The following is a 17470-nucleotide window of genomic DNA, read 5'->3' as shown; positions in this document are numbered from 1 at the left end:
TACGCTGCCTCCTGCAAGGCTGGAGGAGCGAAGGGAGTCTCAGTGATACTTTAGCTGCCCGCCCCTCTCCTTGTTTTCATGTGGACTTGCCGTAGAGACCTAGCAGGAAGTGTTTGTGGTAAAGTGAGACTGCGGATAAGTGCTGTGTGAGAAAGAGGTATGTTATGGCATTTTCATCTCATTGTGTAAGAGAACGCCATGTTTGTATCTGTTCCGTACCATCATGAGATCCAGTGGGGTTAAAAGGACACATATTAGCTTAATAACTATTGTTTTCTTCATTTTCACATGGTAATCCAGCTGAATTATGGGGAACACATTTTTTTCTGCTATGTTATTAGATTGACCTGGTTGATAACAACAGTGTTGTGCGAGTTCACTTTTCACTAGAGCTAGTTCTAGTTACTGTTTTTTTCTGATGTTAAAAAAAAAAAAAGACAATTGCCCATTGGTAAAAAATTCTCCCTTTTGCTCCAATTGTGACTGGAAAAATCCCATGTCACTGCTAAGTCCTGCTCTTAGCCTCAGGTGGGTTCACACTGTATTGCGAATGTTTGAAGCAATACACTCCAAGTCCCCAACCGCTGCTTATCACATGCCAGTAAGGAGCTTCACCACAAGGTCTCATCACACATACTTTACTACAGCAGTGACTACATTACGATGCACAAAGAGTCCTGTCTGCTTACCTTGTGTGGACAGGATTTGTCAAATAGGTCTGAAAAATGTAGATTATTGGATTAGTGCATCTTTTATATTGTTGCCAACATAAATGGTTTTGAAAAACAAAACTTATAACAGCACAATCACTGTGGTTCATTACTCTATCCAAAAGACGGAATCAAAAGTCTCCTTCTTTTTTAAGTCTAATTTTCTGAAGGGGAATTCAATTTTCTTTCAGCTACAGCACAAGTCCCACCGCAAAAGAGAACCTAAAGCAAGAAGGCATAAGAGTGTATTGCTCCTGGGCACTTAAGCAGAGCAGATATTTGTTGATGTGTTCTCTACTTTAAAGAGGCACTCCACCAATCTTACCATTCAGTTTCCTCTCTGAGTGTCATTCAGTCTGTGAAAACATTTGCATGATGTCTTCTGTGGCTAGAAGATAAACCTTGCAGTGATGGGATCTCAGCTTAGGCATCATAAAGATTAAAATATCCACTAAAAGTATACTTGTATTTAATGGAAATAATGTAGTGTATAATATAATTAAGACGTTTAAACATGTTAACCAAATATGTCATGAATGCTATAAGGTAGCTGGTGGATAATCTATGAACTTCTCAACCAAATAATTATCCAGAACGTCCTATATCAAAAGTCACTAACAAGTTGCATTTTGGGAATTTTAGGATCCAGTGTTTTTTGGAGCTTCAGCCATTCTAGAGAGTGAGAGTATCTCTGCCTTCTTATTGGTTTATCACTAACTCTTGCAATTTCATCAACTTTGTGAGAGTGCAATGCTACAATCTTAAGAGCTGCCTAGATCTTTCAGGATATTCTCCTTTTTCAACATGCTACCAAGCTTGTCAGGGTGGTGAAGCGCCCTCTCTTCTTCATCTTTATCTGGTATGCTTTTTAGCACCAATTTGTCTGCTGTTCTCCCATCTTTCTGCCCCCTGCAAAAAAAAAGGCTGACTAAACTGAAACAGAACAGTCACGTGTACGTGCCTTTGGATACCTTATGTGTGTGTTTGTGTGTCTATGTAGGGTGTTTGTCCCCAGCGGCACATAAGGAGGGGCGACTAAAGGCGTGTGTTCTGAGCTGTGAAGTGGGTGTCTGTCAGGATAGCAACACAGCAGGTTATATGATAAAGGCGCAAGCACACACGCCAGCATATGCTGTGTTCTTCACCCACAAAACTCAAGTCAATGTCATGCTTTGACAAAACGCCGACAGAAGTCCCCCTCAGGCGCTGCCATGACGGGCTCACTGCTCTTCTGGTATGAATGCAAAATGCTCAAATATGAATACACATACCACAAGACAATTGTCAACTATAGTTCTTAATCACAAAGATTTTCCCGTCCCAGATCTTGTCGTAAATATTCATCCAGCTTTTTTTTTATTTCACTCAAACAAATAATGTATTTAAGAGTTGCCCCAACACACTACAGGAACAGGAAGGAGGAAGATGAGGAAGCTGACTGTGTTGATTGATGGCAGCATGAGATGTATTGAGGTGTCAGTTTGGGACGCTCATGTTTTTCCCCTGACTCAAACACAAGACAGCACAAGGGAGACGCACATACAAATGCACACCCATCAGAAACTTTTAAGACTTAATCCATCACACTACAACTGACAGACTGATGTGAAATGGGTAAAAAAAAGAAAACACCAGGGGACAAAAGACCAGAAAAATACAGTGAGACTCTCACACAGAGGGCCTAAACACACACACTCACACAAACGTTTCAAAAGATATTGTATCTGGCTGTATCCATCGGAGACTGGACCCAGGTGAATTGAGCGATGCGGGCACACTGTTCCCCACTATGGCTCAGAAAAACAAAGAGAAAGCACATTCATAATATGATCCAGTAAAGCTTATATAATGTATTTTCCACTAACATGGTAACCGCACACTCATCTTCCCTGGGGTGAACTCGGCTCAGCTGGACTGGACATGAATGCTGGGAGATGTTTGAAGAGGAGGGGGGGGGGGCGGCTTGAGAGGAAAACAAGGACTTTAGCAGTGCACCGACAAGCCTCCTCAAGACCAGGAGGTCAAAACACCGTAACAAGGTCACAACAGGAAGTGCAAACCGAAGCGTAAACAAACACTGAGGGACTTCAATGCAAACACACACTTGTATGCAATTATTGGATTCTACTTTTGATTTATTTTTGATCACTTATACACACAGTAGATAGCGTGCAGATGAGACGGCCCCAGTCATTTTTACACGTCACATTTCCAAGGTCGTTTGCTGTGTCATCACAACCCCGCTGGCCTCCAGCACATGACATTCAACCTCTTTCGCTCGCTTTAGAAAATATTTCTCCACAAAGAGAGCAACGCAGCATCATGTATCACTGTGACTGAGTGTTGCAGCTACCATGCGTACTAATCTATCACTTCCTCTATTATACCACTCCCTTATCTCAGGCATCAGATAGAAAGATTAAGAGTCAGAGAGAGAGCCAAGAGAGTAGGAGAGAAGGACTGTGTTTGTTGGCTTCATCTCTTTTAAGTTTAGCTAAATTGATCATATCCCTGCATTTCATATAATTGTAAAAAATAAGCATTGAATGGTGTATTATTGTAGAAATACCCCAATTCAAATAATGTACAAGCAGCTGTTAAATTGGAAAAGGCAGAGAGGTATAAATACGATAAACATCTGTAAATGTAGCTCCTCTTACTCAAGCAATAGAACTTTCACCTAACACTTGTAAATTAATACTACTCTGCTTTTGTTCTGATGATTACACCATGTCATAATGACACTTTGGCACATGGAACTGTAACACAAAGACCAGTTTCTTTAAAATGTTCCGTTTTTATGTCAACAAATTCCACACATATTTACATTTTTTGAGTGCCTTGTTTACACATTGTTAGCTAAATCTCAAAATTCCTTACCCCTGCTTTTCAGAAAGCCAATGTCTCTTGCCCTCTTGTAAAAAATTATAAAATAAATTGTTTATATTGTTTTTAAGAATATGTTTTCTTTCCTGATGTTTGTTTTTGTTCTAACTCGGGGTTCAACATAAAACTCATGACATCTTCTGTAAACAGTTTTCAATATTTCAATAAATAAACCTTGTAGTCTTAATATATCCTACAAATCCAGAGCAATTTAATATTTTAAATGGATAATCAATGTAGAATTGCTCACAACAATTAAGGGAGGGAGATAACTTGGGGTAAAACTTTGAAAAAAGTAAATGGATGTAATAGATCAGAAGAATACATGAATGAGTGACTGAATGAATGAGTAAGTGCATTAATGCTTTTCATGTCTTCATATGCAGTATTTGGGTCAGCTCTACATGCTGTGAAGGGCCCTGGCTCTGACCACGACATACTCTACTGTACACTAGCACACTATCTTCCTCCCCAGGCCAGAGGGCTGAGGGCAGAGTTTGCACAGGAAGGAGGGCAACCATGCAAATCTAAATAATGCAGTGGCTCAGTCTCCACATTATGACCTAGTAAATGGCTGGTTATACAAACACGCAGACCCTCTTGGGCTGCCCAGTCTGACAGCACAATCATAAGGATGAATGGACCATGCTCTTTTGAACTAATGTATTGCTATTCACTCAGATCAACATCTATGGTCTGTAAATATAGGACAATAACGCCGTACACCTTGTGTATTACAAAGTAGAGGTTATGTTCAATACTAAGTGAATCACAGGTGATTTACATCACATTTTGTAAGAAACAGGACAGCATTGGTTTAAGGGTCTTAGTGGGGAAATAATGACAAAGGTCAATGGATAGTTGTCATGAGACTCCACAAACTGAGTGTCTCTTGGCATGGTGTAGGCCTGTGTGTTGACAGCTCTAAGGAAAGCAAAACGAGTGAAACAAGGTGTGCTACTCTTTGCACCATACAGATATAATCATAAAAAAAATCTCTCAGGCATTTGCATCTTTTTTTCCTCATATACATTTGAGTAGCTTAACAACTTCCGGCACTGTGACATATCTGCAGTGGGTTAGTAGCCCTACAACTATCTAACTTCTGACATCACTGTATGTTAAGCCTACTGTATGTGTCACAGACCTAGACATTCATGTCACACGCTAAAAGTAAGCAACTCGCAGCCCGTGACAGCCCCCCCGGCGTCCCACCCTACCTTCGGTGTGGCAAGTGGAGGACAGGATGGTGCTCGGAGGGCGGAAGAGGTACGGGAGATAACGGGAAAAACATTTCATCTTCTTCTTCTCCGATGCTTGCTGACGGGTGAAGAGCGCTGCGTTGCGGGCTCCACATCCGCACTGCCGCCGCGACAGCAGCCAGAGAGGAACCGGGGGGGAGCGGGAGGGGAAAGAGGCTCTCCGTCCGCGGCGCAGGGGGCTATGACAGCATCACTTTTCGCAGGCAGACAGTGCAGGCAGGCAGGCAGCAGGCTCCGGTAAAAATGTGCGCCGCCCGGGGAACAAACAGCCGCACAGTGTCAGCGCACCACCGCTTCCGTGTCGTTAGTATAGTCCGAGCAGGAGTTGTTTGAGTGAGAGCCGGACAGGGGGTCGTGTCTGTCCTCACAGATGGGAGGTCAATGTATGTGTGGTCTGCCGGTGTAAACATCCCCACCCCCTCGTGTTAGTCAGCTTATTGGAGGAACACAAGCAATTACAGGGATGATCATGTTGTTCCCACGATGTTCCCATATGATTCAGGGAGGCTACTAAGTATTAAATGTATAAAGCCCCCACAAATGTATGATGTCACTATGATAGACGTTATATGTGTGTTTTATCCCAATGTCAGGGTTGATTTTCAGTAGTGGGACATGAAAACTGCACAGTGTGTGATAATGAACATTGGCTAAAACTTGATGAATCATGTGCAAAACTTCCAACTGCTGACCAGGTTTTTGATTAATTGGGTTTGGCGCCATCTTGTGGCTTTATTTTATATTGACAGCAAATGACAGTTACAGTATAATGTTGCAAATATAATATAAAAGCAGTAATAAAACCAGTAAAGGGAATTTGGAATTTATTTGGGCAAAATAATAGTTATCAATAGTAGCTTGTATGTTGTCCAATAATGCAGGATTATACAACTATGAACGTAGAAGTTTAAATCGGCCTTAAAGTCTAATATAAATAAAGCTTTGATTATGAAGCTGTAATAGCTTCTCATAACAGATATAAAAATAATATAATGTTCTGATGATGTGTAATTTGATAACTGGTAGTTTTTCCCATGGTTTTCCCCCATGTGTATGACCTATCGCGAGACTTGTGTGTGAACTAATGCCAGCGGAAGTACTGTACGAGTCTCTTTTCCGCCGGCCATAGAGGAGCAAACGGCAGGGTAAGATTTCCTTGCAAATAATTTCACTAGTAATCACTATCCATCCTCCCTTTATTCTCATTCTTTATCCATATAAACGTCTAAACACCATGTTAACATTGTCACAATTTAAAAAATGCCAATATTGAGCCCAGATTGATGATATATTGTTAGTAAAATAAACTGTGTTTGGTGTCGGTGCTAGGTCCCTCTGAATCCGCATGTCGGCTACAGCTAGTGAAGGTGGTTGATTTCTGGTGCTTCCGATAAATATTCCGCTTCGTTCACAGTTAACCGGTTTTTATTTAGTCTGTAAAACACTCTGTAATATAACTGAGTTACTGTTGGCAGAAAAATACGGTTGCTCCACTCCGGTTAATGTTATGCTAACTTAAGATCATCATAGCTTAGCATACGGCTCTGAAGGCAGATTGTAGCCGAGCCTGCTAGATAGCCTTTTTTAATACCGTCAAGGTATTAAGTGTTTCTGCTAACGCTTTTTGCAATGTTACTTTTGTTCAATCGTTTGTGTTGTGCAGAGAAAATAGGTTCTCCTGGTCAGTTGGAAACTGGCAATTATATCGGTACATGCTTACATGAGTCACGCTTTGATCAGTTGAGACATTTGAAACTAGTCAATAACCTTTTTTATGTCTCGTTGCTTACAGCATCATGAAGCTCAATCCATTTGTAACATCCTCCCGCCGCAAGAACCGCAAGAGGCATTTCAATGCCCCCTCACACATCAGAAGGAAGATCATGTCTTCTCCCCTGTCCAAGGAGCTCCGCCAGAAGTACAATGTGAGGTCCATGCCCATCCGCAAAGATGACGAAGTCCAGGTATGGTATTTACTATTGCTTAACGTTTGTCATCATTGCCATAGAAAGTGTGGGCATTTGCTTGACTTGCTTGTTGTGTTTACAGGTTGTCCGTGGACACTACAAAGGCCAGCAGATTGGCAAAGTAGTGCAGGTCTACAGGAAAAAGTATGTCATCTACATCGAGCGTGTGCAGAGAGAGAAGGCCAACGGAACCACAGTCCATGTCGGCATCCACCCAAGCAAGGTGAGAAAGTCCAGTATATCCTCAAATTGCATTGCTGCCCTCAGTGGAAAGAAGAAAGTGTAATAGGCATTGTTCAAATGTTTAACTTACACTGTGTCGGAGTCTAAAGCTATTAATTAGCTGGGTGTTGACAATTTGTGTTCCTTTCCCGGCATTTTGTTGAAGAAAACCTAAGTGTCAAACTGCTACGATAAAGAACACTTCCTTGTCAGGAACTAATCTTTTATTCTGTTCATGAAGTACCAGACAAATGTCCTTATCAGAAATTGAATGACTGACTTTTCAAGCACTCTGCAAAAGAAGTAGATCTACAGAGCAGCACTTAAATGTGTTTAACAGTGTTGTGTTCAATGTTAGAATGAAAGTGCTGGACGACAGTTGACTTAGTTGTTCTATAGAAAAAAACAATGTAAAACGTCTTAAAACTGTCAGAATCGTTGATCCGATTCAATTCTGTAATCATTGACTCTGTAGGAAGTAGTGTTGCTAGCATTTTATTGTTTATCAACCCCTCTTTACATCTATTCATCACTGTTACTTCAGGGCTTTGAGGTTCCAAGTTAAGCTTTGAAGAAACTGCATCATAGTGGGTTATACTTCAAAGTTGTTTTTATTTTAATTGAAAAAAAGATTGTTAATTAATTAGATATACATATGAATGTTAACAAGACTACGATGATATTTGAATATATGTTTGAAAGGAGGCAGTATGAAATCACTATTCTACCAACATTCAACTTAGGTGGAGTTACAGTGACTGAAAGGTTGCCTGAAATCTTGCATTTTTTCAAAATTCAGATAAAGATAATAATGACGCTATGTGGAACATTAAAGCAATACTGTTGTATGCGTTTATCTTTAGATTGTAAGGCATTTCTAAAAACATTTTAGCTCATTTATCTAAATGCAATTAATTGCAAAGCTTTTGTTAAGGAGTCATCATCACAGCAGTTTTTGGGTCCTTGTATTTTACATGTTGGCACACTGTGGAATAGCTATGGCTTACACAGACCTTCAGAGGGCAGCCCTTCCACTGCTCATTTTGTCTTGTTTTTTGCCAAGCGGCAGTTGCCTTTACGTTTTCACCCGACCATAACATTTTTTGAAATGTATTAATTCAATCCCAAACTGGCAACATGTCATGTTGGGCTGTAAAAATGGCCGTATAGATGTGATAAACTGTAAGTGTATAAACTCTACACAGAATTTTGTTGTGCTATCAAGGGTACATGTGAGCTGGCCAAAGCATACTGCAGTTCCAATAACTCAAGTGTAGCAAAGTCTTAAACATTTTGACATGTCTTTAGCAGAAAAAGGACAAATTGAAAGAATGACAACAGGATTGCAGGTCCACTACAAGTCTTCCAGTTAGCCATACTGTTTAACAGTCATGCAAAACGTTTAGAGTGTTTGAATTCAAGAAATCCAAAGTAATGTGGTCACAATTGTACTTTCACTTTTATTGTCTGCTCTCTTACAGTAGAGAAACATTTACCAGCGTGCTCGCAGTGGGCGTCTTTTCCTTAAAGCAATATATATTGTGACTTAAAAATATATCCGTATGCCATTTGATGCACATCAAATTTTGCCTTAATAATACTAGGATGTGGTGCCCGTCATGTTTTATCCATGCGTTTGTAGTGGTGGTTGAAACTGAACCTATATGTCACTGATAAATAGTCTTCATTAAAACTGTTTTGGACTTGCTTACGGCTGTAAGGAGTTGTGACACCAGATTATTTTAAGACGTGCTTTGCTATGATTGGTATCACTCGCTTATTCCATGATTGTTTACCAACCTGCTTTTGTTTTTCCTCTACAGGTGGTCATCACCAGGCTAAAGCTGGACAAGGACCGCAAGAAGATCCTGGAGCGCAAGGCCAAGTCTCGCGCCGATGGAAAGGAGAAGGGCAAATACAAGGAGGAGACCATTGAGAAAATGCAGGAGTAAAAATGACCTTTTGCTTTCAATAAAAAAATGTATAAATGGACCACATTTTGTCTGTCCTGCGCTGATTTATTAATTAGTCGGGATGTTTTTGTCTTTGCAAGGCATTAAATATATTGTCTACATTAAGGAATCTTTTGTCAAATATGACTTATTTGAGGTGCAACATGTTCATAACTTTTCAGAAGATAATTGGGTCATTCTCATGTCCATGCAGATCCAACCAAACTCTTGTATACTAATTTTTAATCCACTACTCAAAGGGAGTCTTTCAGCAGCTAAAGGTCTACGAATCCAATGTCTTTAAGAATTTGTTAAAAGAAGTTTGGTATCCAGAGAAACTCATTTTGAATCAATTGGTTTCTTCTGTTCTAGTACTGCATCAGAGAATGAAATACAGATATTTATGTGCCCCGTTTATTTTATTCCTCATCATTGAAGGGATATTAAAAAGTCTGCCCATTTGATATTTGCATTGATTTAAGAGGACTTATTCAAAAAGCTCAAGGTCTTTCAGAACCTGGCAAATGATTCTGAGTGAAAGGTTGCTGGCAGTATCATAAATTGTCTTGCAGAGATTCGACCGATACGTTTTTAGGGTCAGACACTAAAATGGGCACAATACGAGTAACCTGAAACTGAAAAGTATTTATGTAACCTAAACAACACAATCTGCAAAATTAGTGGGAAGGCAGGTGTCTATTAAATGTAGAAAAAAATAGTTTATCTTTTACTGGTCCTACTTATGTAATTTTACAAATGAGCAACAGGTGTCACTTTTTTACCACTGACTGCCCTTTCCCATTTCAGGAAGTCTGAAATATTTATAGATATATATTTCTAAATGAAGTGTCTTTTAGAAACTGTTAAAGCCAAACAGTTTATGTTCCTTATGAAAAAAATAATAATCTTGACTTCATCTTTTAGCAATATCTAATCTGCAATAATTAAAGGAATGCACTGATCTAACAAAAAGAAGAAAACCAAATTGGTCGTTTTTTTCTTCAGATGTAAAGATTATGTTTGTACGCTTCATACACTGACTTGCATAATCATGTCAGTGGTCATGCGCTAATATACAATCAGTTAACCTTCATTATATACGTGATTTGTTAATCAAAACTAAGTATTCCAACTCCTTAAACGTAACAATATGCTGCTATTCGTTGTCTAATGTAATTTTGAATATTTAAGGATTTGGCACTGTTGCAGATTTTTCCTTAGGATAAATATTGTATTTTATATTGCATTTTCACATTGTTTTCATCTCAATGTACATTATAAATAATAGAACAGACAGAGTGCCACTTTTATACAAGTGGATGTTCATTTGTATATGCCAAAGTGGTCACTGGCTCATCTTCTCAGTAGGTCCATATGTGAAGAATAAATTATGTACACATACATATTTCATACACTAAATGGAAGACTGTCTCCTCCCTTTCTGGTAGTTGGTCATGTGATACGTGCCGCCTGTGGATTCTGTCTGGCAGATGCACAGCACTGAAGTTGTCAAAAGTTTGTACTACTGAGATATCCTTGGTTTTCAAGAAACCCCACCATGGCAGAAATGGGCTTTGTGATCGCCATGTCTGTGATGACTCTGTTTTGGGGCATTATCGGAGGAGTAGTGCCGTGGTTCATCCCCAAAGGACCAAACAGAGGGTGAGTTTGTTAGCTTCACTTTAGCTTCCTGCTGGCTAAACAGAGCTAGCTAAGTGAAGTGTTACTTTGTTATCCCGTGACTCTCATTTGAAACTACAAGTACACTGTATAATGTAGCGACACTTCTGAATACGTTTCTCAACGGTACTCGAACAATTAAAACACGTAAAACCTGTGGGGTAACTAGTTTGCCAAAGTAAAAAAGTTAGTGTTAGCTAACTTAAGAAGCTACAGCCCTTCTTCCTGTGTACTTTCTGCTTTTGTAATGGTAGTGTTATTGACATCTCGCTGCAATACATTTATGTTGTGTGTTTTTATATATTTAAAGACCAAACTCAAGGGTAGTGTATCTCTGGAAAAATATGCCTGAATAAACTTCCTCTATTTGCCTGTTTGTCACTCGCATCACGAGATCACGCTATGTTAAAAGCCTGTGATGTATTTTAAACCCCTTAAATATTAGATGTTAACCTCTTAAATATTTTTTCTCCAATTTCCACAGAGTGATAGTCACAATGCTGGTGTTAACTGCTGTTTGCTGCTACCTATTGTAAGTATTATCAACATCATCAAAGAAATATACAGAGTAAAATTGAAGTATGCGTTTTAAAACCAGTATGTTTGAAATATATCATGCATTTATGAACCAATAGCACAAATTGAATATAAAAGTCAATGGTTAGTAATAATCACGTATAAAGCTCTAATAAATCCATGAATCATTAATTAAAATAACTTATTCAATATACTCTTGATACTCCTTACATGTAACAATATGCAGTTTTTCGTTGTCTAATCTCTTATTGAATAACTATTTTTGCACTATTGATTAGCAGTTTCATTGTGTTTTCACGTCAATAATTTGTGGGTTTTAATAATGGACATTATAAATAATATATCAGGCAGAGTGCCTCTTTTCTACCACTGGGTGTTTATTAGTAAAGTATTACTGTTTTGTGATATATTATTTATATTCACAATGAGTTGAAAGTGGGCTCATGTTACATGTCAAATCTGCAGAACAACTCCAGGGACAAATACAGTTAATTTCTGAAAGTCCTCAATAAGTCACTGTGTAGGATTATCTTTAAAACTGAATTTTGAGTAGTAACGTTATTTTACCTGAATTCAGAGTTAACTTTTGTAGACAATAGGAAATTACCCAAACAATAACTGAGCTTGGAAGGATTTTTTAAACATTTTTTATTCTTTTCGTATTAACAAATGTGATTTTAATATCCTTTATTTCTATCAGCTGGTTGATAGCAATTCTGGCCCAGCTGAACCCGCTCTCTGGGCCATCTCTGTCCACTGACGTCATCTGGTACCTGAACTATCACTGGGCTTAATTTACTCTTGAAGGATTTCCGAACCATGCAGGTACACTTCCTCCTCTGAAAAAAGTAAATTATTGAACCTACATTTTATTGTGTACCTATTATGCAGCTCATAGAGACTGTTCTTTTATGAAGCCTATAACTCATTTATATTGCTCGTTTTTTTTTTTTTAAACTGTTAATTTTTCATTTTGCCAGCAGGGGAGGACCTGACACTGCTGCATACCAATGGACGTTTGCTTCTCACTTCATGCTGAGATCATTCCTTCTGAATCGCCTTAAACTCAGACCCCTGTGTGATTTTCAGAGTGATGCCCACACTTGCGCCTTGTGTAAAAATTATTCCCAAAGGACTTCTGAGAGATCTCACTGAATGTGCTTTACTTTAAATTAAAACAAACTTCTTTTGTTGTCCGGTTTATATATTATGTATATCGTGTTTATTGTTAATATGTATGACCTGCCTTTAAAGAGTCAAGTGGAGTGTTTGATGTGTTCAAATTGCTTTTTGTCTGATAATATTAGTAATGGATGTAATCCATATGATAGTTGTTAATAAACTAAAAATACACCATTGCTCTATCACTTCTGTATTTTGTTTCGACAATTTTTTTTATTTTTTGATATTATTTTCATGATACATTTTAATGACATGTTCATGTTCTTAAGACTATTTGTTTATTTTTGTGAATTGTGTCCAAATATTTAGCTTTTTACCGTATATACAATTAATGTAATTACTTTACATATAATATAACACTTCCTTAGTATAATATACGTTCTGTTTTTTAATAAGATATTTGATTTGATTGGGGGAAGTCGACATTAGAGGTTCAAAACAGACTTCCGGCTTTCCGTAGCTGCAGCCAGCTAGTTGACAACATGGCGTCCTCAGATGTCCACGTCCGAATTTGTGAACAAGAAATATTAAAATATGACCTGGAAATCAAAGCTCTCATCCAGGTGCGAGTATTTTTTTGGTAAGATTACATAGTGCTACGTGAAGACACGGTGGTTTTTAAGCTTGTCATGTAAGGGAACCGTGTCCTAGCATTCATGCTACATGAAGTGTTTCCAGCTGCAGACAGCCAGCCGGTGTAGCGACAGCTCGAGCCGCTCGCTCGAGACGAGCTGCAGCTACCGGTGGATTACAAATGATTTTACCTTTCTTTTAAGTGCCTCATATTTCCTTATATTTAAGGGTGTTATATGAAATGTGAAACTCATCAAAATCTTAAATTGGCTATAGCTAATGGTAACGTTACCTTATTCTGTCAGATAGAGATGATTCATGTGGAAGCTGATTAACAGTAGGATTCACCTGCTTTACAGAAAGAACAATCCTGACTGAGTTTGGTTAGCTTTTTCTCAATAATTCATTGATTAATTATTTTGTTTCACACATTTGAGTAGACCTATATTTAGTTTAGTTTCCAGTTTTTTTAATGTGTAAATTAAACCTTTTCATTTTGTTGATAATTCATTGTTGAAGACACTTACAATACGAATGTATAATATTCATTTGTCACTATTTTCACGCTTAGGAATAATTGACAGCCCAAATGATAAAGAAAAGAATCATTCCACTCCTAAGTTTTATTTTTGTTTTTTAAATGTGTTGTTATTCCCACCTAGCAGAATGATTCATCATGCTACTCTTAATTGTGAATAGCCGTAGATCATCTTTAGGAAAACAACTCAAATTATCACAGCCCTGATCCTCCAGCAGTGTTTGGTGGAGGGTTTTTACAGTCACATCAGAGTCAATACCAGTAACTTCAGCAAACAGCTACAAGTAAAACCTATGAATGTTATTCTCATTCTTGTTATGATACCTCACCAGGACATTAATGAGTGCACAGGCCCTGAAAGTAAGCTGACAGAATTGAACGCAGAAGTGAAGAAGAGTTTCCACAATCTCAGGTTGCGGATTCAGGTAAGAAACTATTTTCAGCTGCACGTAAACCACTTGCAAGTGGTAGTATCAAAATAGAGGGCTCAGAAATGATGCACTATTTTTTTTCTCTGACAGGATTTTGAGCAGATGGCCATGGAGCAGGACAAAGAGTCAGAGAAGATAGCTTTAATCAGTCAGGTGGAGGGACACAGAAAACAGATGCTGAGGTAATGTTGTACTTGTATCCTAGTGGTTATTTGTGTCATTTTGGATTAAAGCGTCAGCTAAATGTAATGCCTATATATATATATATATATATATATATATATTATTCCCTGGCTTGTATTATTGTGAACTGCTCTGTTGATAAAGCATTCATCCTGGTGGACAACGCTCATGTGATTATTATATTGTCTAATTACACTTGTGGTGGTCATTCAACTTTTTATTTGTGACTATGTTAACAGTAACCAGACAGGTTGGAGGAAAGCCAACTTGGCAAGCAAACTGTCTATAGACAAAATGGAGAAGCAGGCCCTTCTTAATGGAGCAGATAGTGCTGTGAGGCAGAGGTGAGCTGACAGTGTGTAATAGTTGTTAAAGAGACAACTGGCCTTCAGTTTTATGTCCATCTTTGTACAACATAGAACATCCTCTCAGTGCTGTAATTGGAAAAATACATGCTTTTCTTCATCTTGGTAGTCCTTTTTAGGTAAACATTTAATTAATGTCTTTATTCTATTTCTCAGGAAGATGACCAAAGAAGGCTTGGCCCAGACAACCAGCGACATCACAGAGAATCTCATGAGCATCAGCCGGATGATGGCGCAGCAGGTCCAGCAGAGCGAGGAGACCATGACCTCACTAGGTTATTGAAGAAGGCACAATCCAATTACCTTTTTTATACCAAGGGCATCTACCAGATACTTGGATGTGATCGTTTTGTTTAAATTGTTTAAATCAGATTACAAATGATTTTAAAGGGGAGCTGCTGCCTGTTTACTGAGACCCACTCTCTATCACTGTGTTGCTTACTTATATTATGCTGGGGTAACAATGTAAGGCCACACATTTTGAAAGCCTTTTAGTGGAAGTCACATCTTTTAGAACAATTTGAGTCCTGATCACGAGTAATATTCATAAAATGTTATCCCTTTAAATGCCAGTCTGTTATTGTTTATAAGAACCGCACCACCACTAAACCTTAGTCATTTTCTATGATAAATGCTAGGGGACCTTTCTGTTCCACACTCTGGGTTATGTCAGTAATAAGCAACATCATTGATTTTGATGCATTTAGCACTAAAGGCTCCATGATACAGCAGCAATGAACCTAGTGGAAACCGGAAAAATAGCTTGTATTTGCCCCATAGGTTATTCATGAAAAAATAGCTCCAACTCGTCGTAGCAGAGACTACAATTTTGAGGTGGAACTGAAAGGCTAATCTTATAGAATGAATGTGTGTGTACTGTAATGGCTATGGGATCTCAAATTAGGTTTTCAATGGGGAACAACTTAACCTTAAAAGCCTGTCTGTATTTTGGCTTTATCTTTTTTTAATACAGTTTTTATGGAGCTGGAGAAGTTTAGCTGAACAAAAATGTATGTCATATGCATTATCAAAGCAACAATTGAAAAATGTCTTTAAATTTATACTAATTGTGTATCTTATCTTTGAAGCAACCTCCTCCAGGACAGTGGCAGAGACCAACGATGAGTTCAGGACCATGACGGGGACCATCCAGCTCGGGAGGAAGCTCATCACCAAGTACAACCGCAGAGAGCTCACCGACAAGCTGCTCATCTTCCTGGCGCTCGCCCTCTTCCTCGCCACAGTTCTCTACATCCTTAAGAAGAGACTGTTCCCCTTCCTGTAGACCAGGTACCTTTTTTTTCAGAGGAGCTCTTCCATTACTACATACAGCACTTTCCATGGTCAGTGCAAATGATTTAAACAACCCTGACTGTTGCGTGTCGTGTTACACACACATTACACACGAGTGTCTGCTCCAAGGAATGTGCACCGCTCATTTTGCTGAAGCGGGTGCTGCTGAGGGGGAAATACTGTTCTCAAAGAGTGAATAGCCACACACCTATGGTTCCATGATGTGTTTTAATTATGTATTTATTTGGTCAGTGTGACAGTAATGCTATGTGTTGCTTTTAAATGAAATAAGGTGTTAAAGAAGATGGACCTTCCCATGATATATATTTTTTTCCACATTCCTTTGGACGATATCCAATATGTTTTTTGTTCAATATGTATAAGTATATTGCATATCAAAGATGTAAAGTTAATACATATTTATGTGCATGTATTTATATATACACACCCAGACTCTTATGTGCAGAAAGTCATTCTCAGACCCCTAAGATACTCATGTTTCTGTAGCGAAAGATAGAGGGCTGACGGTGGTGATGACAAACAATGGTTCTATACATTTAAAAAAAAAGGCTAAGGACAAAAATATAAACCTTGGTAAAATCTAATAATCACAAAAAAGTTCCACCATTCATTTCAGTCCAACAAACTTTGATTGGCATGCATGTCATTTAAAAAGTGTTTATAATAGTGTGCAATGCTTTCAATTACTATAAATCTATAGTAGCATCACATGTCACATATAACAATGACAAGGATTTATATTGTCTGTAGTACAACAAACAGAAAAGGGACTCATTCACTGATGTTTTAATCAAACTTGTTTTCATTTTTCTGATATCATAAAATCACTTTGCAAATGATGTGCAAGCATTTAGTTTAATTATTATTTATGAGGATGTGTATACTTAAGGTAATTTTAATTTATTACAGCACCACAATATTCCTATATTTAGGAAATGGAACATTGAAATTACTTTTAGATTTGCAGATCAGTTTGCTAATCAGAACGGCGCTTGCACTTGTATAAATGCACTTCAAATTGTCTCTATGCTTGAAAACAAAAAAACATATAATTTTTAAAAGAGTTTGCACACTCCCCTCCATCGCCGCCCGTGTGAACGCCGCTCTGCTCTGCAGCGGAGCAGAAATGCTCAGGCCGTGGCAGCGATCACACTGGCAGAGATAGAGCAGCATGCATCCCTGCCTTTCTTCAGATAAGACCCGGAAAAGCTGATTATTCAGAACCGTTTCCCTCTCCCTTTCCAGTGTGGGTGGAGGGTGAGGGGGGATATTTTTAGGTTTGTGTGGTGCTGTTATCTGACGTTGCCTTTTCAACACCTCGGATGGGAGGGTGGCCAGAGGAGCTACATGACCTTGCTACCCTGTCTGCTATCGCCTGGCATTGCGTTTTTTGTTTAATATATGCTAATGTGGTCAATGTTAATCATCAATAAACATAAAGACTTCTGACATGTTTTTGAGATGTGTGTTTGTGAGGGTTCATAATGAGAGGGAGGACAACAGAGTGTGTGTGGAGAGAGCTGAGAGAGGCCTAAGCGTCTCTTACTCGTGTAAAGTGGCAGCGGCGCAGGGCAGGCCTGTTCCTATAGCTGCACACTTAGACAAGGACACTGGCTCTCTGTCAAGCAAATTGGATTATTCTTATATTTAACACCATGATAGTGTCAA

The 17470-nt window shown here is 38.6% G+C and overlaps 4 protein-coding genes across 5 annotated transcripts in view; 3 read left to right on the top strand and 1 right to left on the bottom strand.

Moving 5' to 3' along the window:
• Positions 1-5223, bottom strand: part of ppp2r2ba (protein phosphatase 2, regulatory subunit B, beta a) — a 40677-nt gene extending 35454 nt beyond the window's left edge. The window contains exon 1 of the mRNA XM_063876917.1: positions 4817-5223. Within this exon, the coding sequence (XP_063732987.1) occupies positions 4817-4895 (79 nt within the window). The 5' untranslated portion in view covers positions 4896-5223. The remainder of the gene's footprint in view (positions 1-4816) is intronic.
• A 656-nt stretch (positions 5224-5879) lies between these two features.
• Positions 5880-9039, top strand: rpl26 (ribosomal protein L26). The gene is made up of 4 exons (XM_063876051.1): positions 5880-6003; positions 6651-6822; positions 6908-7048; positions 8871-9039. Exons 2-4 carry the CDS (start codon positions 6655-6657, stop codon positions 8997-8999), a joined length of 438 nt encoding a protein of 145 aa, XP_063732121.1. The 5' UTR covers positions 5880-6003; positions 6651-6654; the 3' UTR covers positions 9000-9039.
• A 1376-nt stretch (positions 9040-10415) lies between these two features.
• Positions 10416-12574, top strand: atp6v0e1 (ATPase H+ transporting V0 subunit e1). Of its 2 annotated transcripts, none has more exons than XM_063876052.1 (4): positions 10416-10661; positions 11164-11211; positions 11917-12041; positions 12200-12574. In XM_063876052.1, the coding sequence occupies exons 1-3, from the start codon at positions 10558-10560 to the stop codon at positions 12008-12010; spliced, it is 246 nt and encodes an 81-aa protein (XP_063732122.1). In that variant the 5' UTR covers positions 10416-10557; the 3' UTR covers positions 12011-12041; positions 12200-12574. The 2 variants fall into 2 exon arrangements, with proteins under 2 accessions (XP_063732122.1, XP_063732123.1); XM_063876053.1 differs by having other exon boundaries at positions 12197-12574.
• A 174-nt stretch (positions 12575-12748) lies between these two features.
• Positions 12749-17251, top strand: bnip1a (BCL2 interacting protein 1a). Its single transcript, XM_063876050.1, has 6 exons — positions 12749-12961; positions 13842-13934; positions 14031-14122; positions 14363-14467; positions 14645-14763; positions 15577-17251. The coding sequence occupies exons 1-6, from the start codon at positions 12881-12883 to the stop codon at positions 15771-15773; spliced, it is 687 nt and encodes a 228-aa protein (XP_063732120.1). The 5' UTR covers positions 12749-12880; the 3' UTR covers positions 15774-17251.
• The last annotated feature ends 219 nt before the right edge of the window (positions 17252-17470 follow it).

Source organism: Eleginops maclovinus, chromosome 23, assembly GCF_036324505.1.
Source record: "Eleginops maclovinus isolate JMC-PN-2008 ecotype Puerto Natales chromosome 23, JC_Emac_rtc_rv5, whole genome shotgun sequence".
Lineage (NCBI taxonomy): Eukaryota > Metazoa > Chordata > Actinopteri > Perciformes > Eleginopidae > Eleginops > Eleginops maclovinus.
The sequence above is the reverse complement of the archived record's forward strand: the minus strand, read 5'-3'. Positions and strand labels throughout refer to the sequence as shown.

What these genes read in the sequence shown, in the direction of transcription:
- rpl26 (XM_063876051.1), top strand. Translation starts at nt 6,655, where the DNA reads ATGAAGCTCAATCCATTTGTAACATCCTCCCGCCGCAAGAACCGCAAG. An exon ending in GCAAAGATGACGAAGTCCAG is followed by an intron (nt 6,823 to 6,907) that starts GTATGGTATTTA and finishes TTGTGTTTACAG; the next exon opens with GTTGTCCGTGGACACTACAA. An exon ending in TCGGCATCCACCCAAGCAAG is followed by an intron (nt 7,049 to 8,870) that starts GTGAGAAAGTCC and finishes TTTCCTCTACAG; the next exon opens with GTGGTCATCACCAGGCTAAA.
- atp6v0e1 (XM_063876052.1), top strand. Translation starts at nt 10,558, where the DNA reads ATGGCAGAAATGGGCTTTGTGATCGCCATGTCTGTGATGACTCTGTTT. An exon ending in CCCAAAGGACCAAACAGAGG is followed by an intron (nt 10,662 to 11,163) that starts GTGAGTTTGTTA and finishes CAATTTCCACAG; the next exon opens with AGTGATAGTCACAATGCTGG. An exon ending in GCTGTTTGCTGCTACCTATT is followed by an intron (nt 11,212 to 11,916) that starts GTAAGTATTATC and finishes TATTTCTATCAG; the next exon opens with CTGGTTGATAGCAATTCTGG.
- bnip1a (XM_063876050.1), top strand. Translation starts at nt 12,881, where the DNA reads ATGGCGTCCTCAGATGTCCACGTCCGAATTTGTGAACAAGAAATATTA. An exon ending in AAATCAAAGCTCTCATCCAG is followed by an intron (nt 12,962 to 13,841) that starts GTGCGAGTATTT and finishes ATACCTCACCAG; the next exon opens with GACATTAATGAGTGCACAGG. An exon ending in CACAGAAAACAGATGCTGAG is followed by an intron (nt 14,123 to 14,362) that starts GTAATGTTGTAC and finishes CTATGTTAACAG; the next exon opens with TAACCAGACAGGTTGGAGGA.